Source organism: Microtus pennsylvanicus, chromosome 13 (genome assembly GCF_037038515.1).
Source record: "Microtus pennsylvanicus isolate mMicPen1 chromosome 13, mMicPen1.hap1, whole genome shotgun sequence".
Taxonomy (NCBI): domain Eukaryota; kingdom Metazoa; phylum Chordata; class Mammalia; order Rodentia; family Cricetidae; genus Microtus; species Microtus pennsylvanicus.
In genome coordinates this window covers 76949710-76972121 of record NC_134591.1, presented here as the reverse complement: position 1 = coordinate 76972121, position 22412 = coordinate 76949710, and the positions used below count along the sequence as shown (strand labels likewise).

General features: G+C 44.6%; 1 protein-coding gene across 5 annotated transcripts in view; it reads left to right on the top strand.

Annotated features, from left to right (window-relative positions):
- Ube4b (ubiquitination factor E4B) overlaps window positions 1–22412 on the top strand; it is a 106651-nt gene that overhangs the window by 69356 nt on the left and 14883 nt on the right. For all 5 annotated transcript variants that reach the window (XM_075946610.1, XM_075946609.1, XM_075946608.1 and 2 more), the window contains 7 exons: window positions 2610–2748; window positions 5878–5977; window positions 7265–7392; window positions 8132–8230; window positions 10189–10424; window positions 19646–19772; window positions 21342–21486. In XM_075946610.1, coding sequence (XP_075802725.1) covers window positions 2610–2748; window positions 5878–5977; window positions 7265–7392; window positions 8132–8230; window positions 10189–10424; window positions 19646–19772; window positions 21342–21486 — 974 coding nt within the window. The remainder of the gene's footprint in view (window positions 1–2609; window positions 2749–5877; window positions 5978–7264; window positions 7393–8131; window positions 8231–10188; window positions 10425–19645; window positions 19773–21341; window positions 21487–22412) is intronic.

Sequence of the window (22412 nt, the reverse complement as noted above, 5' to 3'; positions counted from 1 at the left end):
AGTGTGGGCTACACAGCAAGATCCTACCTTACAAGACCAAGAAAAGAAAAAAATAGATGTTGTTTAAGAAATTTGTTTCCTCAGCCTAAAATTAATTCTGGGAATATTATAAAATTATAACAGTTTTTTTTAAAGAATTTATTTATTATGTATACAACATTCTTCCTCCATATATGCCTGAAGGCCAGAAGAGGGCACCAGATCTCATTATAGATGGTTGTGAGCCACCATGTGGTTGCTGGGAATAGAACTCAGGTCTTCTGGAAGAACAGTCATTGCTCTGGTGATAGAGCAGCAGTGGACGGGGAGGGAGACACACACACAGGATGGTGATAGAGCAGCAGTGGACGGGGAGGGAGACACACACACAGGATGGTGATAGAGCAGCAGTGGACGGGGAGGGAGACACACACACAGGATGGTGATAGAGCAGCAGTGGACGGGGAGGGAGACACACACACAGGATGGTGATAGAGCAGCAGTGGACGGGGAGGGAGACACACACACAGGATGGTGATAGAGCAGCAGTGGACGGGGAGGGAGGCACACAGGATGGTGATAGAGCAGCAGTGGACGGGGAGGGAGACACACACACAGGATGGTGATAGAGCAGCAGTGGACGGGGAGGGAGGCACACAAACAGGATGGTGATAGAGCAGCAGTGGACGGGGAGGGAGACACACACACAGGATGGTGATAGAGCAGCAGTGGACGGGGAGGGAGACACACAGGATGGTGATAGAGCAGCAGTGGACGGGGAGGGAGGCACAACACAGGATGGTGATAGAGCAGCAGTGGACGGGGAGGGAGGCACACACACAGGATGGTGATAGAGCAGCAGTGGACGGGGAGGGAGGCACACAGAGGATGGTGATAGAGCAGCAGTGGACGGGGAGGGAGACACACACACAGGATGGTGATAGAGCAGCAGTGGACGGGGAGGGAGGCACACAGGATGGTGATAGAGCAGCAGTGGACGGGGAGGGAGACACACACACAGGATGGTGATAGAGCAGCAGTGGACGGGGAGGGAGGCACACAGGATGGTGATAGAGTAGCAGTGGACGGGGAGGGAGACACACACACAGGATGGTGATAGAGCAGCAGTGGACTAGGTTGCTTTAGTTTTTAAGTTAAGGATTTCCTGTGGTGTCATGCTAGCTTCAAGTTCCTAGACTCAAGCAACCCTCCTACCTCAGTCTCCTAAGCAGCAAGACTGCCCCTGAAGCACTGCAACTGGTTAAGGGCACAGTTGTATAGGAGAAATCACCGTTAATGTTCTTTAGCACAGCAGGGTAGCAGTGGTCAGCAGTAGCTCAGTGCATGTTTCATAAAAGCTGCGGAGGGGGTTTGACTGTTTTCAGCACAAAGATTGGATAAATGCTCGAATGATTTAACTATGACATTCTATACACACGTGTTAAGTACCAACTCTACCCTATAAATGAGTCGTTATGTACTGATTAAAAACTACTACATATGTAGTTGGGCTGTGGTGGCACGCATCTTTAATCCTAGTACTCAGGAGGTAGGGGCAGGCGGATCTCTGTGAATTCATGGCTAGCCTGGTCTGCAAAGCAACTCTCAAAGCAGCCAGAATTGTTACACAGAGAAACCCTGTATGGAAAATCCAAAACCAAACCAAAACAACTGCAAAACAAATAAACAAACAACAAAACCAAAAACCTACTATGTAATGATATTCTCTCCGTGATTCTACTTTCTGCCTATACTCCAGAAGTTGATGTTCAAAGTACAAAGTTCTTCCTAGAAAGTAGGAAAACAAACATGTAAGAAAATGACAGTGGTGGATTAATATGCCTAATACTATTGTCAGATTGAAATGATATGTACATCTTGGGATATGAAGATGATTTGTAAGATATATTAGGAAGACATATCATAAAAGGTTAATCTATATAAACATCTAATCAGCTAAGACAAGGTACAGGGCCTTTAACTAAAGCACATAGGAATTTGTTTTTCTTACGGTGTCACATAAGTTTGTACTTTAAAAAATATTCTTGGAGGCTGGCGATAGTGTTGTATGGTTTTAATCTAAGTACCATAGAAGCAGAGACAGGGAGATCTCTGTAAGTTCAAGGACAGCTTGGTCTATATAAAGAGTTCCATGACAGCCAGAACCACATAAAGAAAAAAAAAACAAAAAACAAAGAACAACAACAACAAAAAAAAGAATGAAAATGCCTGGACTGTGGAAGGGCTCCCTTGGTCAGAAAAGCACTGCCCTGCAAGCGTGAGGACATGAGCTCAGCTTCCCAGCAGGCACATAAAAGCTGGGCCTGGTGGTGCACATCTATTGCTCCCAGTGCTGGTGGAAAAAGACAGGACGATCCGAGTCATTGTCTGTCTAGCTTGTCAGTTGGTACTATCTGAGTTCAGTGAGATAGATAGGTAACCAGTCTCAAAAAAATAAGCTGTAAAAGACACAAGACAATTTCACGTATGCAAATGCAAAATATGTCCTTACATCACAAAAACATGCACACAGAAAATATTCTTCACCGATTTTCCTTTGGAATAAAACGTTTTCCTTAAGGCTTGTAATTGATTTTAGTTAAGGATGCTTGTTGTTGCTTTTATTCTAGATGGAGATCAGCCTCCATTTTCTGAGCCAAAATTCCCTACGGAATGTTTCTTTCTCACCCTGCACGCTCACCACCTCTCTATTCTGCCTAGTTGTCGTCGCTACATTCGCAGACTACGAGCTATCCGAGAGCTCAACAGGTATGTGCCATGATCCCTTCTCTGCTCTGGCATTGGTTACTGTTACTGCTGCCTCTTAGGCACAAGCTGTCTGCTGTGGTCAGTAGATCTGATACATTGCGGTATTCTCTCTGCCTCTACTACCGTGTTGGTGCCTCCCGTTCGTCCTGTGCTCTGTATGTGATAAAGTGGTGCAGAGGTTGATCTCTGGATGTGCTTGCTAAAAGCTTTCTGCTGGGTGTGAAGATTACCAGGAACCAGTTTGAGGAGCTCCTGCCTTTTCGGCGTACCTTCTTGCCCTGGACTGTCAAACCCTGTTTTCTGTGGTTCAAGAAAACATGGAATCCCCTTTGCGCTATTGTCTGTGTCTGACTAAACCATAAATGCTACAAAACCTTACTTGTAATGTTTTCTTATGGATACATATTTATGATACAGATTGATAAATTAAGTACACTGTGGGATGAACAACTAATAACAAAATGGAACAATTATAATAATATGCTATAGCCAAAGCTGTGACATGGTGGCATACTTCTGTGGAGACACATACTCAGCACTTGTGAGGTGGAGACAAAGTTCAAGGTCTCCTTGGCTGTGTCAGTCAGTATCTCCCATTTTTTTTTTCCTTTTTTCTCTCTCTCTTTTTCCTGTAGGTGGAGTTTATCTGTGTCTCAGCAGATGTTCCCAAATAACCATTCAGAGACTATTAATTATAAATGCCCAGCCAATAGTTCAGACTTGTTATTAGCTAATTCTTAAATTTTATATGTTACACACTGTAAAGGCATATTCCACATTTCCTCATTTTTGTTTAATTAAAAAGGAAGGTTTTGCCAGACAATAGGGGCTCATGCTTTTAATTACAGCACTTGGAAGGCAGAGACAGGCGCATCTCATTGAGTTTGAGGCCAACCTGGTCTACAGAGCAAGTTCCAGGACAACCAGAGAAACCCTGTCTCGAAAAACCAGGAAAAGGGGAAGGTTTTAACTTTAACATAGTAAAATGATATACAATAAAAACAGTTATCGAGTAAGAATTAGAATTGCAATATCTAGTCCATTTGTATTTGGCAAAATAGAGAAAATACTCCTAGCTGTCCTCTCCTGGGAAGTCCAGAGTTTCGTACCTGATTTGCTTTCTACCACTATTAGGGAGAACTGTAACTATAGCGTCTCATCTTCAACCCCATCAAAGACCCGAGAAGGATATAATATTATCTGAGTAAACAAGAAATTCAGAGCAAGTGACTTCCAAAATTATGAGATGACAGAAACAGGTAGCTTCCTCCACAGTTACCCAGAGTTCTTCAGTAATGTTGGGTTATCCAACTTTGGCCTACAGGCCTAGTATATCTTATAGACAAATGTGGAATATTCCTTTACACTGTGTGAATATGTGTCACTGATTGGGTTAATAAGGAGGTTGACTGCCCAGTACCTGGACAGGTAGAGGTTGGGTGGAACTTGCAGAACAAAGAGCATGAAGGAGAAGAGAAGGAGTCTCTCAGAATCTGGAGGAGACACAGAGAGGAGATGAATTTGTCATGCTGAGAAAAGGTATTGAGCCATGTGGCAGAATGCAGATAAGAAATATGGGTTAATTTAAGGTGTAAGAGTTAGCTAATAACAAGTCTGAGCTATTGGCTGAGCATTTATAATAATACATCTCTGAATGGCTATTTGGGAGCGGTTGCCCTGACAGAAACTCCACCTACATATGGCACCCAATGTGGGGCATCCACAAAAAAACCTGAGAAAATGTCCACATAAAACCTGAGGAAAGCTTAAAGTTTTTAAACTTACAAATTGGAACCAAACACAGCTTCCTGATAATGGCTTTTTCTTGGGTAGGATTGAAACTAAGGGCAAACAGAGGTGCAGCTCCTTTAAGAGAAAGAAGGCTTATTTGGTACTAGTGGCTAACATAGGTGCAGCTCCTTTAAGAGGCTCTGTCATGGAACATGTAAATGGGGTTTATGAGAGGCAGACTCAGTTGGCAGCATGGACCCAACAGCTTCCCAGAACTGGGTGGTAAATGTGACCGACAGTAGTAGATCCACCTCCAGTCTCCCCCTTGGTAAGGACTCTATCGTACAACCCTGGAACTCACTGAACGCACAGAGATCCACCTGTCTCTGAGTACCCCTCCCTGACACACATACACCACGTTGTTGGGATTAGAAGCACGTCTTGCTTAGATTATTTCGTTCACAGTTCTTCATAGTTACACTTTGACATGGCACAGTGGGTGAAGAAACTGGCCACCAAGCCTGGCACTCTCAGTCTGGTGCCTGGACCCCACGGGCCAGTCTGACAAAGATATTTCCTTGGTTGAAGTTCCCCTTCCCCAGATAACCCTGTCTTCTGTCAACTTGACAAAAAAAGCAAGAACACAAAACAGAGAACTACCCAGCGCAGTCACGTGTTGCAGGTTTTGTCCCAGGATCAGGGTTCAGTGTCCTTACGTGGTTTATGTAGATTCACTTATTTTTATGTGTGAGTGTTTTGCCTGCATGTGTGTCTGTGTGCCACTGGTGCCCTTGGAGGTCGGAAAAGGGCATCAGATCCCCTGGAACTGGAGTTAGGGGTTGTTGTAGCCATCATGCAGGTGCTGGTAACTGAACCCAGGTCCTGAGCTTCATTTGTTCTTGACCTTTGGGTCATCATCTCTTCAGTCCTTGGATGTGACTTTTTTGGTTTTTGAGACAGGGTTTCTCTGTAGCTTTTGGTGCCTGTCCTGGAACTAGCTCTTGTGGATGAGGCCAACCTAAAATACAGAGTGAGTTCCAGGACAGCCAGGGTTATACATAGAAATCTTGTCTTAAAACACTTCTTTCCCCCAGAAGACACATTATTTATTATTTTATGAACAACCCGAAATAAAAAAAATGCATCAATTAATCCAGAACTTACTGTAGTGGGATTTGCTCTGGTTTGTATTTTATTTTGTTCGGAGACAGAATCTGTGTGGAACTCTGGTTATCTTGGACTCATGCACCACCATGTCTGGCCTGTGGACTCTACTTTTTAAAATTCCTAAGTGTGTTAAGAATTACGTCAGAGAGTCCATGCAATGGAAAGTGAATAGATAGGATGGACTTGGGTGTTTTATTTTGATTGTTAGTGTGCTTTGTTTGTTCATTTCAGAACTGTGGAAGATTTGAAAAGTAACGAAAGCCAGTGGAAAGATTCCCCACTGGCCCCCAGACACCGAGAAATGCTGAAGCGCTGTAAAACTCAGCTTAAGGTTTGTACCGTTAATTGGTGTAATCATATCGTGCCTCACGATAGTAACCTTTCCCCCAGAGTAAGCGTCTTGATGGGCAGTTGTATGTCCTTAGTTTGTCTTCATCGTTCTTTTCCCTCGAGGTAAAGTAGGTTAATTTAAAACTTGTTGATACCTTGAATATTTCTATATAAGATTATTTAAATCCCAATAGAGGATATACATATGCTTATACCATGAATTCTTTGTTAGTGTTCTCGTCCTCTGCCTTGTGAAAGACCCTTACCCTGCCACACACACGCTCTACACACAGGCACTCGAGGTCATGGTGTTGACAAGTGCATTGTGCTAAAGATCTCTTTCCCTTCTCTTGTTTGCCGTTTCTGATTGAAAACCATCTGTTACATAGAACCTAACTGTAGACAGAAGTTTCGCTGCTGGTAAAGCTCAGCTAAACACAAACTGGCTGACCTTGCACAGGAGGCAGAGAAACACATGTGCACCTTTTTTGTGCTTACGTTCAGATTGTAAAGCTGACTGTTGGCTGCTCGTGCTTGGTGGAATGATAGAGAAAAGTATCGCTGTGACTTATGTGACAGGCTGAGATTTCAGGTTTTCATTTGCTAATAGACGAGACTACTTTTAAGATCCAAAATTGAGATGGCCGTAGTGGCTCCTACTTGTAACCCCCACACTTTGGAGCCCAAGACAGGGGTAGCTATGAGTTTAAGGCCGGCCTGGGCCACAGAGGGAGGCCCTGTCTTAACAACAGGATGCAGAATAAGCCAGGGCTCCCCTTTCAGATCTGTACCCCCTTAGTATTCCACAGTTGCAGTTCAAGGGACCTGTAATAAACTGTTGGAATCTACTTAGTGCGATGTCCCTCTGTGTGGATCGCATTCTCATGGCCGTCCTCTGAGGTGTAGCAGCCTCGAGGGTGGCACATCAGTGCTTGTGTGGAAAGTCAGATTCAATTGGTCTGGCTTTTTCCACTCATTTTCCTGACACCCAGAGGGCCTCCCAGTCAACCCTATCCCCCATCCAGGTTCTTGAGAAGTGGTTATCAGTGACTAACCTCAGCACTAGCTGCGTGCGGTCCTCTGTGCTCGATGAAAACATCCTACTGTTTTCAGGAAAAAGAAAGACCTGGCACAGCAATCGGTGTCCTGTAGCTAGTTAGAGAGGGCGTTCTAGACACTCTAGAACCTAGAGACTGGTCTTAGCTCCTGGCCCCTCTCCCTGCCTAGTCACACTGAGGGGCCTTGGCTCCAGACTAATCTGTGGGTGGGGGCACGCCTACTTCCACAGAAACTGGTACGGTGCAAGGCCTGTGCTGACGCTGGCTTACTTGACGAGAGCTTCCTGAGAAGATGTCTGAATTTTTATGGCCTTCTCATTCAGCTGATGCTGCGCATCCTGGACCCTGCGTATCCCGAGTGAGTGTGTCTTCCCCTGCCGAGTCACCACTGTGCCTGCTGTGTCCTCGTCCTGGTTCCTCATCATAACTAAAGGAAACTCTTACCCTCTTGAGGGTTTGCCTTTCATTTGCCAGACTGTGCTTATATTACATACACTTTGGAGCTATATTAATATTTCCCTGTGTGTTTTTAATGGGTGGCATTTTAAAAAACTGCTATAACATTGGGCAAATAGAAAAGCAAATCTATAAATTAGAAGCACAATGCTAGAGAGAGCAGCCCACTGAGGCCTCCGCACCAGGTCCCGAGAGCCAGGCATGTCAGTCCCTGCTGTCACAGTTACGGCTGTTTGTGTTCATTATGAAGCTGCTGGGTCACAGGGATTTGTGAGGTTTGGCCTGTACCCCTAAGAGTGATAAGGTTATATAAAATATATGCATGGTTTGTGGGCTCAGTTTAAGTTGCTTAAAATGACAAATATGAGCTTTGGACCTCTTGTTGTTTTGCCTGCTGCCTTACCTCTAGCCAGAAATCCCTGACGAGGCAAGCAGCACACAGAGTGTGCCCTTTTCCTGCATCCTCCTTTCACTTCTGGAGATGACAGCTGTTGGCTGTGTACATTTTACACACTTGTGTCGCACAGGAAGGGCTTCTCTTCCCTAAATGAGCTACTTAGTGGTGTCACATCCCTTGTAGTCAACGTGCCGTGATTCCAGTTCGTAAATTGTGTTTTTTCTTTTTCTTTTCTCTTCTACAGCGTAACACTGCCTTTAAGTTCAGATGTCCCCAAGGCGTTTGCAGCATTGCCTGAGTTTTATATAGAGGATATTGCTGAATTTTTATTTTTTATTGTACAGTAAGTACTTCATATATGTATGCTCTGCTTATGCACTGTACACGGTGCTGTGAGCTGGGTTTCGAACCTTCATTTAAGCCTGGGGTTGGGTAACTTTCTTTACGCAAGTGCTGCTGAGAAACTGGAGGATTAAACCCTGCTCAGCAGCTCATTCCAGTACCATCGTCAGGACAGAAGCAGGGTGAGCAGTGTAGGTGGCGAGCTCTGTGAGACCTCCTGAGACGAGTGGGTGACCGTGGAGTGCGTTCCTGAGAAATGTCCCAGTGAACATCAAAACCAGACGTTTGTAAAATTGGAGAAGGTGTAAAGAAAAGGTTGCACCTTGTCTAATATTTGGCAGAATTTAGTTTTTTGTTTGAATTTTTGTTTTTGTTTTCCTACAATACTCAGTCGGGAGCTCGAGTCTTCACCAAGGTAGACCTCGGTGGCAGGGTATCTGCCTAGATTTGATTCCCAGAACTGCCAAAAGAAAACCAAAAACAAGTAAAACCCTTCACTTTTTGCTTTGGATACATCACCATAACATGGAAACAGTACTAGGTGACAGGGGGATGTGTGTGAAGTCTGTTTACAAAAGCAAAAGCAGGGGCTGGAGAGATGGCACAGCGGTTGCTGTTTTCGCAGAGGTCCTGAGTTCAGTTCGCAGCAATTGCATGGTGGCTGACAACCATCTGTAATGAGATCAGGTGCCCTCTTTTGGCATACAGCTATATATGCATGCAAAACACTGTCTATATAATAAATAAATAAATCTTTATTTAATTAAAAAAGACAAAAGCAGCGTAGACTCATTGCCCAAAGTGTAAATTGCAAACATTTTCTAGTAACAACCAAAATCCAAAATTAAAGCTGGTTGAGTTATTATCATAAAAGCTATCTGCAGCTGAGCATGGTGTCCCACACCTGTAATCCCAGTACCTGGAAGCTCAGGCAGGAGGATTATTCTGGGCCAGCCAGGTCTACACAAAGAGACTGTCCTCAGACAACAAAAGAACAGAAAAACTATTTCCAGACAGGCCCAGTCAGTAGTGATACATGAATTCTGAATGGTAAGAATTTTAAAGGGAGATTAAAGGTTATAGTTGGGTTGCTAAGTAAATCCAGTGTTATGATTTAAGTAGGTTCAGTCATTTATTCCAAGCACAGTAATATAGACATGTACTTGGAATTTTTTATTTCTTAAAACATTTAAATTTTTGAATTACATGTATTTGTTCCTGTGTATGCTTGCTATCGAACTTCTCTTTGTGGGAACTGGTCCTCTCCTACTGTGTGTGTGCTGGAGACAGAACCCAGGTGTTAGCCGTTGCACGAAGTGCCCATGCCAGATTCAGCATCTTGCTGGCCCTAGAAGTTTAAGTTAGACATTAACTCCATCAAAACCTTTTTAAAGCTGGGCATGGTCATGCATTCCTATAATCCAGTGCATGCATTCCTATAATCCAGTGCTTGGGAGGGCGAGACAAAAGATAACAAGTTCAAAGGCCGTCTAAACTGGGTAGTGAATTTGAGGCCTGTTGGAGCTGTTTGAGACCCTTTTAAAATTAAATATGTAAATTTTTTAAATATGAAGATCTTTTGTTGTTGTTTTGTATTTTTCGAGACAGGGTTTCTCTGTGTAGCCCTGGCTATCCTGGAATTCGCTGTTCTGTAGACCAGACTGGGCTTGAACTCACAGAGATCCCGCCTACTTCTGCACCACTGCTGCCTGGCGTGAAGGTCTTTTTGTGAAGTTCAGCCATGCATGCTTTAGCTTCCTTTCTAAAGCGCAGCGAGCATAGCATGCTGCAGCCAGCACACACATTAGGCTTTGCATCCACGAGCACATCACTTGAGCCATCTCAAGGGACCCAGTACCTGTCCTCCTCCACTGTGCCCTGTCACTCTCCTTCCCTTTCCTACTAGCGAACTCTCCCATGGTTCCCGGAGGTTCATGGAGTGTCCTTGTCTCTCTATAGATACTCGCCCCAGGTGCTGTATGAGCCCTGTACTCAGGACATTGTGATGTTCCTCGTCGTCATGCTGTGCAACCAGAACTACATCCGCAACCCATACCTAGTGGCCAAACTGGTGGAGGTCATGTTTATGACCAACCCCTCTGTTCAGCCTCGAACTCAGAAGTTTTTTGAGATGATTGAGAACCATCCTCTCTCTACCAAATTGCTGGTACCTTCCCTCATGAAATTTTATACAGGTAGGTTCCAGAGTGTGCCTTCTGGTTATATGACAGACAAGGTTGTCTGAGTGAACATAAACCTTAACCTGCGACCTATAATCCATAAATAGAAAAGTAAATAATCCTGCCTTCTAGGCCCCGACATCCGCTTATGCAGTCACTTACCAGCCCCAGCCCAGGGCATGGGCTCTTCTGTCTTCTCCCAGGCATCTGAGAGATGACACTGGCTGCTGCGTGTGCTGGCTTCTGCTGGTTTAGCAGACTCCATTTGTCGTTTGTAGCCCAAGATGGTGTTTTCATCTGAGTAAAACTGCCTGGTTCATTTGCCTTTAAATTTGCAGCATTTGATATGTAACACCATCCTGAAATTGAGTTTTCAAAGTGTAGGTAAAATAGGAAGTTTGTTTTAAATGTTCGAGGTCATCCTTGATAGCAAGTTTGATGCTAGCTTGAGCTACTCAGAACAACAACAGCAAAAAGTCTATTGGATACTTGGACCCCTGACTGCCTTCCCTCGTGTATTCGTTCCTCACACTTAGTGAGCACCTGATACTTGTGGGTGCTGTGCTCTGTGCCCTGTTACACTTGGAAGTGACAGAGCCTGGAAACTGTGCTTCAAAGAGAACCTCCTCTTCTGGTCAAACTGTGTTCCGCCTTCTGAATCTCTTTAAAGTTTAGCCTTTAAACTGTTGGATTAGACTGTCTCTTACTAAAGGCCCAAGACTGTGCTACTCAAACAGTTTCTCAGGATGTTGTATGTGTCCTGTCTTCTCATGTCCTGGTAAATTTGGCCACTCTGTAAGTGTCTGGCATTTAGTAGACCCCACCGTGTTCTACGGAAAATACAGCGGCTTACGACACATGCCCTTGCTGTTGACAGGGGCCACCTGTTTGAGGATGCCCAGAGCTCAGGGACGGTAGCTGTTGGGAACCCGTCTGCCTGCTTTTCCCCTCCTCACTCTGACTTTGTTCCGTCTGATGAGGTTTCCCCTCAGCCTACTCAGATTCTCAGGAGTCTAAAGTAAGCACACATTGTCTTGGATATTTTGTTAGCATCCTTCCTTTGGAGATAGTCCAGTGTACTGATGGATAAAAGGCCCCTTTTGGGGTGTAAATCTTTTGATCTCATAGCCATGGTCAGGATTATTAGCTCAGGATACTTAGGTGCAAGTGGTATTTAGGTGTGTATTCAGGACAGGTTACACACTGCAGGTTGGAGGCCAGCCTGGTCTACAGTGGAATTCCAGGCCAGTCAGGGATACATAGTGAGATCCCATCTCAAAAAGAAAAAGTGTAGAAAATGCCAAGTAATAGCCACATTCCATAGGAGATGATGTGTTAATATTTTATGATAGATTTTGTTAAATATAATTAGTATTCAGTTGGTGGTCTGGGCACATTATTGTAGCTTCATGATAATTTTGTGTGTGTGTGTGTGTGTGTGTGTGTAAGTATGTGAGTGAGTAAAAGACAGAAAGAGCAAGAACGAGCACACTTGAGAAGCATGTGGGTCGGTATTATTTGCTCCTTTTCTTTATCCTGGAGCAGTATGCCCTCCGGCCTAAGCCCCTTCCATGGTCACGGATAGACGATACCTTTCCTAAAAATAGTTGCCACTCATGGTCGCTGTCCACTTGAGCTTCATAACTGTCACAGAGATGGGCACTATAAATACCTCCACTTTACAAATGAGGAAACTTGAGCTTAGAAAGGTCAAGAAACTTGCTGAAGGTCACTGGCTAGTGAGTGGCAGGTGCCCAGCAGCTGGGTTCTAGCACAAGTGTGCCTGACTGCTTACAAGAGCTGTGAGCCTGCATGATGCCTCCCAGATACTCCCCACATCTATGCCGCACTGCGTCAGGAGCTCCGCGTTAGATCCTGCTTCTGAGCGGGCCACCCTAAGATGGGCCGCAGAGTTGTAGATAGATTGCTGGAGCCAGCACCTCTCAGGCTACAGCGTACTGCACTTAGCAAGTACTTACACACAATCTTGTTTAAAATGAAAATTAGACATCAAAATAAGAGGTTTTCTGTGTATCCTAACTGCCGTCCTTAGAAAAGAATTCTGAGGACAGGAAGTCTGTGGATGGAGCTAGTCGTCTTTCCAGGCTTCTCCTTCCCCAGAGCTGACTGGCTGTACAAAGCAGCAGCCAGGGCAGAGTCTGTCACTAATTCAGCAAATACTTATGTTGGGACTACTGTGGGGGGCAAACGTGGGAGATTTAGAGGAGCTGGAGACAGTAGGTGTGGGAGAAAGAAAATGGGGTACTTCAAGAAGACTGACTGGGGAAGGTCTGAGGAAGTGAGCTTCAGTAGATCGCAATTGCGGAGTGGCACAAACATGATAAATTGTTGTAATAGGAGCAGCGGGGCTGCGTCCCCAGCAAGCTTTACCCGAAATAATTACACGGAAACTGTATTCTTTTAAACAACTGCCTGGCCCATTAGTTCCAGTTTCTTACCTAATTTTCTGTTCTATTAAAGGGCTAAGGCAGTCTCTTTATTTAACCAATGAAATCAACACAAAACAGAAGACTCCCCCATCATTTCCCCTTTTTCTGTTTAAACAAAAAAGAAAGGCTTTCACTTAACATAGTAAGATTACATATAGCAAAACAGTTATCAAGCAAGAATTACAATTACAATATTTATATCTATTTTATCTTTTATCATAACTAAAAAACTATAACTAACCATTCTTCAACTCCATCAAAGACTCCAGAAGGATATAATATTACCTAAGCAAACAAGAAATCCAAAACTCTAGAAATGGCAGAGACATCTCGCTGCCTGGACAGTCACCCAAAGTTCCTCTGTACCATTGGGGCATCCATCTTCGACCTTCAGGCCCATAGTATCCAGCAGACATTTCCATGAAGCAGGAAATTTCAAAGACAGTTCAGTCACTATCTGCTGTGTCTTGCAGAGAGTGTCTTGTAGACTCTTTCATGAATCAGGAACCTTGAAAGACCATCTCACCTTTAGGCAAGTTAAGCAGTCCTCTCTCTGCGGGTTCTTTGTGTCCAGTTTATGCATCAGTCCAGGCAAGAGCAGTTTCTTGCCCAAATGGCTGTCAAGCTCCATAAGGATCCTCTTTGATGCCCATCTTCCTCTTGAAGTAGCTGGTGCTGCCAGGAGCAGACGTGTCTCCTTGTCATGAAAAGCCCTAAGTTATTAAAACATTTAAAATGCCATATTCTGCAGTCTTTGAAAGATGAAGTATGTCTATCTAACTGAAATGTATCTCTATATATCTAGAAAATCTAACTAACATGACTACAAGCTTTACTATTATCGATAATTATCCATTAGCAACCTGTATTTCCTATTATACATTACGTTTTTAAATGAACTACACAATCACAATACCTTAATCAATATCAGAAATACATATACATATAACAATTGACCTTAAAATCCATACCAATGCAAATTATTCATACCTATATCATTTCTCCCTTTAAATGTAAAAGAACATTTATAAACAATATTTTGGGAACATGGGCACAGTTTTTTCTCTCCAAACTGCTTCCTGCTGAATGGGGGCGCTGTTAATCAGATCGTTTAGGGTGTAACCTGTGTGTCAGGTTCATCTCATTTGGCAGTTGAGTGAAGTAATTTTTTGAGGGTGTTCACAGCAACTTTTCGGGAGGTTGTGGTCTATCATACCATATCGGGATAGAATCAATCCACAGGGTCTGGTCCTCTGTGAAAACAAAAGAAGACCCTTTCCAAAGCATCATATCCTTAGACCCAAATTCTGAAGTCATACCCTTATGATATCCGTTCTGGTTCCATTTGGCAGCCCATATAATGAAATGTCTCTCTGTACTTAGCTCCTTCACAGTCAAAAATTTTAAAGAAAACACAATAATACAAAGAATCCAGACTCTCTGTGAATTTTCCATTTTTACGTGGCTTATTTTTACTCTATCAGTTTACTTTATTCTGTCTCTTTAAAGACTTTATCCTTTTTTTTAAGGCATTAACTTTCTTTTTCTTCTCTTTCTCAAGCCTATGTACACTCATCCAACATTGTGACCCATTTAGTGGTCTTTGTCTGAATCTGTAATATTGTAAATCTGTAACTTTTTACTATCCAGGAGCACTTCTGATTTTTGCCTTTTAAATCACTAAGCACTTAAGAATCTAAGCTGTGACACTCCTAGGTCAAAAACAGGTACTGCCTGATTGCCCCGCCCTGTCCAACATGGCAGAGCCGCTTGTGCCTCTGATCCTTGCACATTGCACCAGTAGCGTGATGGAGCTGCTTGTGCCTCTGAACCGCAGCACGCAGTGGCTTCCTTTTAGGCACACAGCGAGTCTAGTTGCCATCAAACAAATCGTAGCACTTTACTCCAAATGCTCCATTCAAAAGCTCTGTCTCCTGCAGGAGCCAGGCAGAGATCACAATGGCGGCACAGCCCAAAAAGTGGGCAATTTAAAACAGCCAGTTTTTTCCTGCTCCTGAGTCAGGACAATTTCTTTGCCGCACGCAACCCACAAACACCAAAAAGCTGTATTAAATTCTCTCTCTCTCCTTTTCAGGTCCTCTCAGGTTTTACATGGAGTTCATTAGCACGTTGGGTGCCACTCTGTTGAAATAGAAGCGGGGGGGGCTGCGTCCCCGGCACCCGGCCGCCCACATGGCTAGCTTATGCCCCGAAATAATTACACCGACACTGTATTCTTTTAAACACTGCCTGGCCCATTAGTTCCAGCCTCTTATTGGCTAGCTCTTACATATTGATCTAACCCATTTCTAATAATCTGTGTAGCCCACGAGGTGACTTACCAGGAAAAATCTTAACCTGCGTCTGTCTGGAGTGGGAGAATCATGGCGACTCCTACTCACTCAGCTTCTTTCTCCCAGCATTCTGTTCTGTTTACTCCGCCTACCTAATTTTCTGTTCTATTAAAGGGCTAAGGCAGTCTCTTTATTTTTAACCAATGAAATCAACACAAAACAGAAGACTCTTCCCCCATCAATAAATATCAGCTGCAGAGCAGTAGATGCATGAGCATCAGTAGATCTCAGCCGCAGAGTGTTACAGACGTGAGCATCTGTAGATCTCAGCTGCAGAGTGTTATAGACGTGAGCATCAGTAGATCTCAGCCACAGAGTCTTACAGACGTGAGCATCAGTAGATCTCAGCTGCAGAGTCTTACAGACGTGAGCATCATTAGATCTCAGCCGCAGAGTGTTATAGACGTGAGCATCAGTAGATCTCAGCCGCAGAGTGTTACAGACGTGAGCATCTGTAGATCTCAGCTGCAGAGTGTTATAGACGTGAGCATCAGTAGATCTCAGCCACAGAGTCTTACAGACGTGAGCATCAGTAGATCTCAGCTGCAGAGTCTTACAGACGTGAGCATCATTAGATCTCAGCCGCAGAGTGTTATAGACGTGAGCATCAGTAGATCTCAGCCGCAGAGTGTTACAGACGTGAGCATCTGTAGATCTCAGCTGCAGAGTGTTATAGACGTGAGCATCTGTAGATCTCAGCTGCAGAGTGTTATAGACGTGAGCATCTGTAGATCTCAGCCGCAGAGTGTTACAGATGTGAGCATCAGTAGATCTCAGCCGCAGAGTGTTACAGAGTGAGCATCAGTAGATCTCAGCCGCAGAGTCTTACAGACGTGAGCATCTGTAGATCTCAGCCGCAGAGTCTTACAGACGTGAGCATCTGTAGATCTCAGCTGCAGAGTGTTACAGACGTGAGCATCTGTAGATCTCAGCTGCAGAGTGTTATAGACGTGAGCATCAGTAGATCTCAGCCGCAGAGTGTTACAGACGTGAGCATCTGTAGATTTCAGCTGCAGAGTGTTATAGACGTGAGCATCTGTAGATCTCAGCCGCAGAGTGTTACAGATGTGAGCATCAGTAGATCTCAGCCGCAGAGTGTTACAGAGTGAGCATCAGTAGATCTCAGCCGCAGAGTCTTACAGACGTGAGCATCTGTAGATCTCAGCCGCAGAGTGTTACAGACGTGAGCATCTGTAGATCTCAGCTGCAGAGTGTTATAGACGTGAGCATCAGTAGATCTCAGCCGCAGAGTGTTACAGACGTGAGCATCTGTAGATTTCAGCTGCAGAGTGTTATAGACGTGAGCATCTATAGATCTCAGCTGCAGAGTGTTACAGACGTGAGCATCAGTAGATCTCAGCTGCAGAGTGGCAGAAAGAGAAAGCAGTAAAATGAATCTGTAAAGAAGGTAGCAGGAAGCCTTGTACAAGCTGGGCATGGTGACGCATGCTTTTAATCCCAGACAGAGAGGTCTCTGTGTGAGTTCAAGGCCATCCTGATCTATAGAGAGTTGTCTAGAGCTAAAACTTTGAAATTAGAACCTAGGTGGGGGTGATTTTGAGGAAACTTTAGGAGCAAATAAAACCAGAAATGTTGGGAGAGGTGGTGCTGGTGGGCAGTGAGCTCACACTAGTGACTTGGTTTGGTTGTCTGGGATGTAGCCCAGGGTGGGCGGCTCTAAGTGATAATGGAGGTGTGTGGGCCACTGGTTTTCTGTCCCTTGCAAGCTTTGCTTGAGTCACTGCTGACACCTTCATTCACACTTTTGCATAATAAAATGGCACTTGGTTCTTCCAGAGAAGAGCCAGCTCAGTGAGTGTACATAAATACTTTCAGATCTTAGCATGGGAGGAATGTCTTAGTCTTTTCCCCTTACTATTAAATAACTGGTTTCACCCTCCAAAATGTAGACTTTGGAAAATACAGAAAATAGGAAGAAAGGCTGGGGTTAGTGTTTAAAATGATAGTGTGATATGTACCAGGCCCTGGGTTCAACCCACAGCACTACAGAAGACTGTACCAAGCAGAATTTAGAAGTCCCACATCATCTTTGTGCTCAGAGTCTGTGTAATATTTTACTACAAATCTGTTACATTTTTTATTTTTGATATGTGTGTGTTGCATGAATAGAGGTCAGAGAACAAACTGCAGGTTCATTTCTGTTCCTCCAGCATGTGGATCCCGAGGATTGAGCTCAGTCTTGAGGCCTGGTGGCAAGCATTTCTTACTGAACCATCTTGCTGTCTTCTTGGTCACTTTAAAAAGCTGTCATTCTTCCTAAACTGTGCAATCTCTGGCTTTCAGCCAGTGTGTGTGTGTAATGTTGTCTCTTAAACATTTGGATTATTCTTTTTTTTTTTCTCCTAGCCCAAAACACTATTTCTGTCCAGTGGTAGAGCAATTGCCTAGCATCTCAAGGCCCTGGGTTCAATCCCCAGTATTGTAAAAATAAAAACAAGGCTGGGCAGTGGTGGCTAACGCCTTTAATCCCAGCTCTTGGGAGGCAGAGGCAGGTGTATCTCTCTGAGTTCAAGGCCAGTCTGCTCTACAAGAGCTAGTTAGTTCCGTGACAGGTTCCAAAGCAACACAGAGAAACCCTGTCTCAAAAAAACAAAAATAAAATAAAATAAAAAATAAAAACAGATGCAGTATTTTGATGGCCATGCTTGGAAATTGATCTCTGTACAAACCTGTGAGCGTTTTCTGAAGTAGAGTCGGTAGGCCAGTGGAAAGCATGCTGATTGTTAGCCTACAGTTTGTGAAATTGTTGAGGTTGGGGGTTGCTACATTTGAGACAGTCCCGTGTACCCAGACTGACGCCCAAGAGCTCCTGACTTCCTGCCTCTGAGTGCAGAGATTACAGGTATATGCCACCACGCCTGCTACCAGATTGTCTTAAGAGAGATTATGTCACTGTGTGTCATCTCCCCTCCTCCCAACCCCCATGTACAGTGTGCCTGTTTTCTCAAATCCTCACCTCTTTTCGGTCTTAATATTACTTTTTGGTTTTTGAGACAGTGTTTCTCTGTGTAACAATCCTGGCTGTCCTAGAACTCACTCTATAGACCAGGTTGGTCTCAAACTCATACAGCTTTGTTGTTTTTTGTTTTGTTGTTGTTGTTTTGGTTTTCAGAGATGGGGTCTCTCAGTAACTTTGGAACCTGTCCTAGAACTAGCTCTTATAGACCAGGCTGGCCTTGGTGCTAGGATTAAAGGCGTGCGTCGCCACCACTTGGTTTGCAATACTTATTTAAGTTGTTCTGTTACCAATAAAGACTCAGGAATCAAGTGCCAGGTGTGAACCTGAGAGGTCAGAGAATCTAAAGGTGGAGGAGCAGCCAGCTGACCTCTCCACACTTTCCCGATTGCAGAGCCACGAAATCTAAGTCCCTCCGTATTCCTTCCTGTGCATTTTCTCTATTTGTATTCCTTACTTTCTAAGGCTTATTCCAGTTAGCTAGTTGTTGACTTTGTCCCCAATTCAAGGTTAGTATTAACACAGTCTCAGGGTGTCACAATGTGATCAAAATCCTGCAACAGAGATCCGCCTGCCTCTGCCTCCCGAGTGCTGGGATTAAAGGCTTGCGCCACCACTACCGGCCCATAACTGTCTTTACCTGACAGTTTTTCTCCTTTTTGAAATTCACAATGAATTTGGAGCTTCATGTGTATGCTATTAGGCATTTGCATATCCGGGTTTGGTTCTCACCTGGCTTACGTTACAGGGGTGCAGATGGCACGAGCCATGAGTGTGGGGGCAGTCACCATGCATTTCTCTACTTGAGGATGTGCTTGGAAAAAGTGTCTGATACAGAAGTGTTTAAAATAATAGATATGTAATAGGTACATAGGAAATTTAGCCTATTTTTTTCTCCTCAGAGATACATGTATGAACTGCTCTGGAATTTCCTTAATTTAAACTAGCAGCATAAAATGGGATGGAGATGTGATAAATGAGTTTTATTGTTGTCGAGCTTGATGCTGTCTTTCTCATGTTCGTGTAGCTCTTGCATCCGTTGCAGACTGATGTCATGGAACCTTGATCTTTAAGTCAGGTTATGGGGGAGAGGTACACCTTAATCCCAGCACTCTGGGAGGCAGAGGGAAGTGACTCTCTGGCTTCCAGGATGTCCAGGGCTATATAGTGGCACCCAGTCTTTTAAAAGAAAGAAGCCAAGTGGTGGCAGTACATGCCTTTGATCCCAGAAAGGAGGCAGAGACAGGAGGATCTCTTGAGTTCAAGGCCTGCCTGGTCTACAGAGCGAGTTCCAGGATAGCCAGGGCTGCACAGATTAATCCTTTCTTGAAAAGCCAAAATTAATTAATTAATTAATTGAAAGAAGAGTTGGGGGAGTGGAGTCATGGTTTCTCCTATGCCGCTGTGGTAACTGCATCTGGAAGGTCATAAAAGACAAATGTCTTTCCTCCGTAGATGTCGAGCATACCGGAGCCACCAGCGAGTTCTATGACAAGTTCACCATTCGCTATCACATTAGCACTATTTTTAAGAGCCTTTGGCAAAACATAGCTCACCATGGCACCTTCATGGAGGAGTTCAAGTGAGTATTGGGCCCTGATGGCGCGTGCAGCTTGCTCGCTGGTGGGAGAGCTCAGGTGGGAGCCGCTGAAAGCTTTTGCAGCAGGTTCTGTGACTGCCTGGCTTCAGCCTCCTGCAAGGAGCCATGGGAACCGCTCAATGTGGCCCCTATTCTAATTGTCTGCTTCCTCAAAGTTGTCAACCCTTGGAGTGGCTTACATGAGGGAATGTTCTGGGATATGCACATTGCACATTTGAAGTGGTTCTTATGTTTTCTTTATTATATGCTGTTAAATGAAGTTGTCAGATTGACCCAGAAATGTTGAGAAAACAAGATTTAGAAGCACTTAGGTTTACTTGGTGTGCATAGGTGCCAAGCCATGTTAATAACTATTCATGTGCCAGCTTAAAACTGCAGGGCCTTGTTTAAGCCTGGCCGGTAGTAATTCCTCCGAAGGAAGAAAGGCGAGTACAAACATCAAACCCTTGTGTTATTCTTCAAAGGAAGTTTTGTCCGTCACGTGTCAGATCTTGATCAACTCTGTCTATCTTGTGTTAACTGCAGCTTCTCCCAGGTAAACTAAGTTAAGCTGCTCTTCGGATCTCTTAGGTTCCAGGCAGTCCCCAGTTTGTGCTCGATGGTGCTCTTTGGAAATGAATGTCCTAGTGTCCCCACATTCCTGAGACGGAGGCCACCCACCTGTCCTTGTTCACAAAGTTCCCTCTTCCCCAGCATGGACTTGGTGGGTCCTGTGTGGGTCTTCTCTTTTGCCACAAATTTGTTAGTTTCAGAACTTAGCAGGTAGGCCAGGCTGTTCCAGTTCACCATGGTGTAGTCAACAGGGTCTCCCTAGACCTGCAGCTTTGGCTTCTATGCAGTGAGTCCCTATCTTCCTTTACCAATGTGACAGAACTTATTTTTGTCTGTCCATCTTCTCTGCGATAAGGAATCGCTCTCCCTAAGTAATTTCTTGTCTTCTGTGTTGGGTGAGTCTGTGCTGGCTTTGTCACACCGAGTCAAGCTCATTCCCTTCCCAGCCTGGGAGAGTGTGTCCTCTATTTACAAACACTGAGCAGTGAGCTGGCGCTATGCTGTGAGCAGGAGGAATTCCAGCATTTGCTGCTTCTCTGTGGTATAACTGTATACATTGTTGCCAGATATAAACTGCCAAGGAAATCAGCAGAAAACATTCTGGAATATTTAGCAGTTGGTTCATACCAGCCATACAGGGCTGGTCCAGCATGCTGCTCGAAAGAACTTATCACAGTGAATTAGGAAGATTAGTAGGGCTGGAGTTTGGTGCCTCACGACTGTTTTCCTAACTCTGGAGTTTGGTGGCTCACGACTGTTGTCCTACCTCTGTCGTGCTGAGGCAGGAAAGTTGTTTGAGATCAGCCTGAGGCTGTGTAGACCCTTAAAACAAAACAAAACAAAACAGCAAAAAAGACAATAGCAAAGTCTAAGGAGAGTTGATGTGTATGTATGTGCTGGGCCTGCAGTCTCCCAGGTGATCCGGTTGGTGCTTGGCAGAGGCTCACGTTCTCAGTGACCGGCCACATGTGTAACCACGCTGTCTCACTGCCTTTTCAGTTCTGGAAAGCAGTTCGTCCGCTACATCAATATGCTGATAAACGACACGACCTTTCTGCTGGACGAGAGTCTGGAGTCGCTGAAGCGGATCCATGAAGTGCAAGAGGAGATGAAGAACAAAGAGCAGTGGGACCAGTTGCCTCGGGTAGGGCGGCCTTAGTGCTTGCAGAGCGCTGCAGAGTGTGCCTGGGGCTGGCTCTGGGGCTGCTCCTGCAGGGCTGCCTGGAGACACCAGATCTCAGTTGCTAGGACTTTCCTACCTGTAGGCTTCCACGAAGTACCATTTCAGGTTTGAGCTAGGAGACAGCTTCCTAAAGGTTTTCTTCAGAAGCTAAGACTGGGGTGGAGGGTGTGGCTCAGTGGTCAAGTCAGTGGTCAAGGGCTTGCCTAACTTGCTTAAGTCCTGAATTTGATCCTTAGTTCTGCCCCTAACCCCTGGGGAGAAAAAGTTCATTCTGTGCTGGAGTTTCAGGCAAGAATGTTCCTTACTATCCTCAGACTGGCTGTCAGGCCTCCCCTCAAAGCCAGATTCTCATTTTTAAAAACAGTCTTGTGTGGAGAACTAGAGAGGTGACTCATCAGTTAAGAGCTCTTACTCCTCTTCCCGAAGACCCAAGTTCAGTTCCAGCACCCTCATCTGGCAGTTCACCGTGCCTTTAAGTCATCTCTGATGGTTCACGCCTTCTGCACACATGTAATGCACAGAAATTCAAGACACACATATTTGTAGAAACAAAAATTTATGTATGTGTCAGTATATAATTTCAGAGGGTGAAGGTAAAGCTCAGAAGTAGGACACAGGCTTGTCCTGAGGGGATGTTCTGGATTCTAAAGCCTCCTGTTACAGGGAGAGCAGGTCCCTTTGTTTGTCCCGCCCGCCTGGCTAGCTTACACCTGAAATAATCACATAGAAACTGGGGCTGGAGAGATGGCTCAGAGGTTAAGAGCACTGCCTGCTTTACCAAAGGTCCTGAGTTCAATTCCCAACAACCACATGGTGGCTCGCAACCATCTTTAATGAGATTTGGTGCCCTCTTCTAAGCATGCAGGCCTACATGCAGGCAAACACTG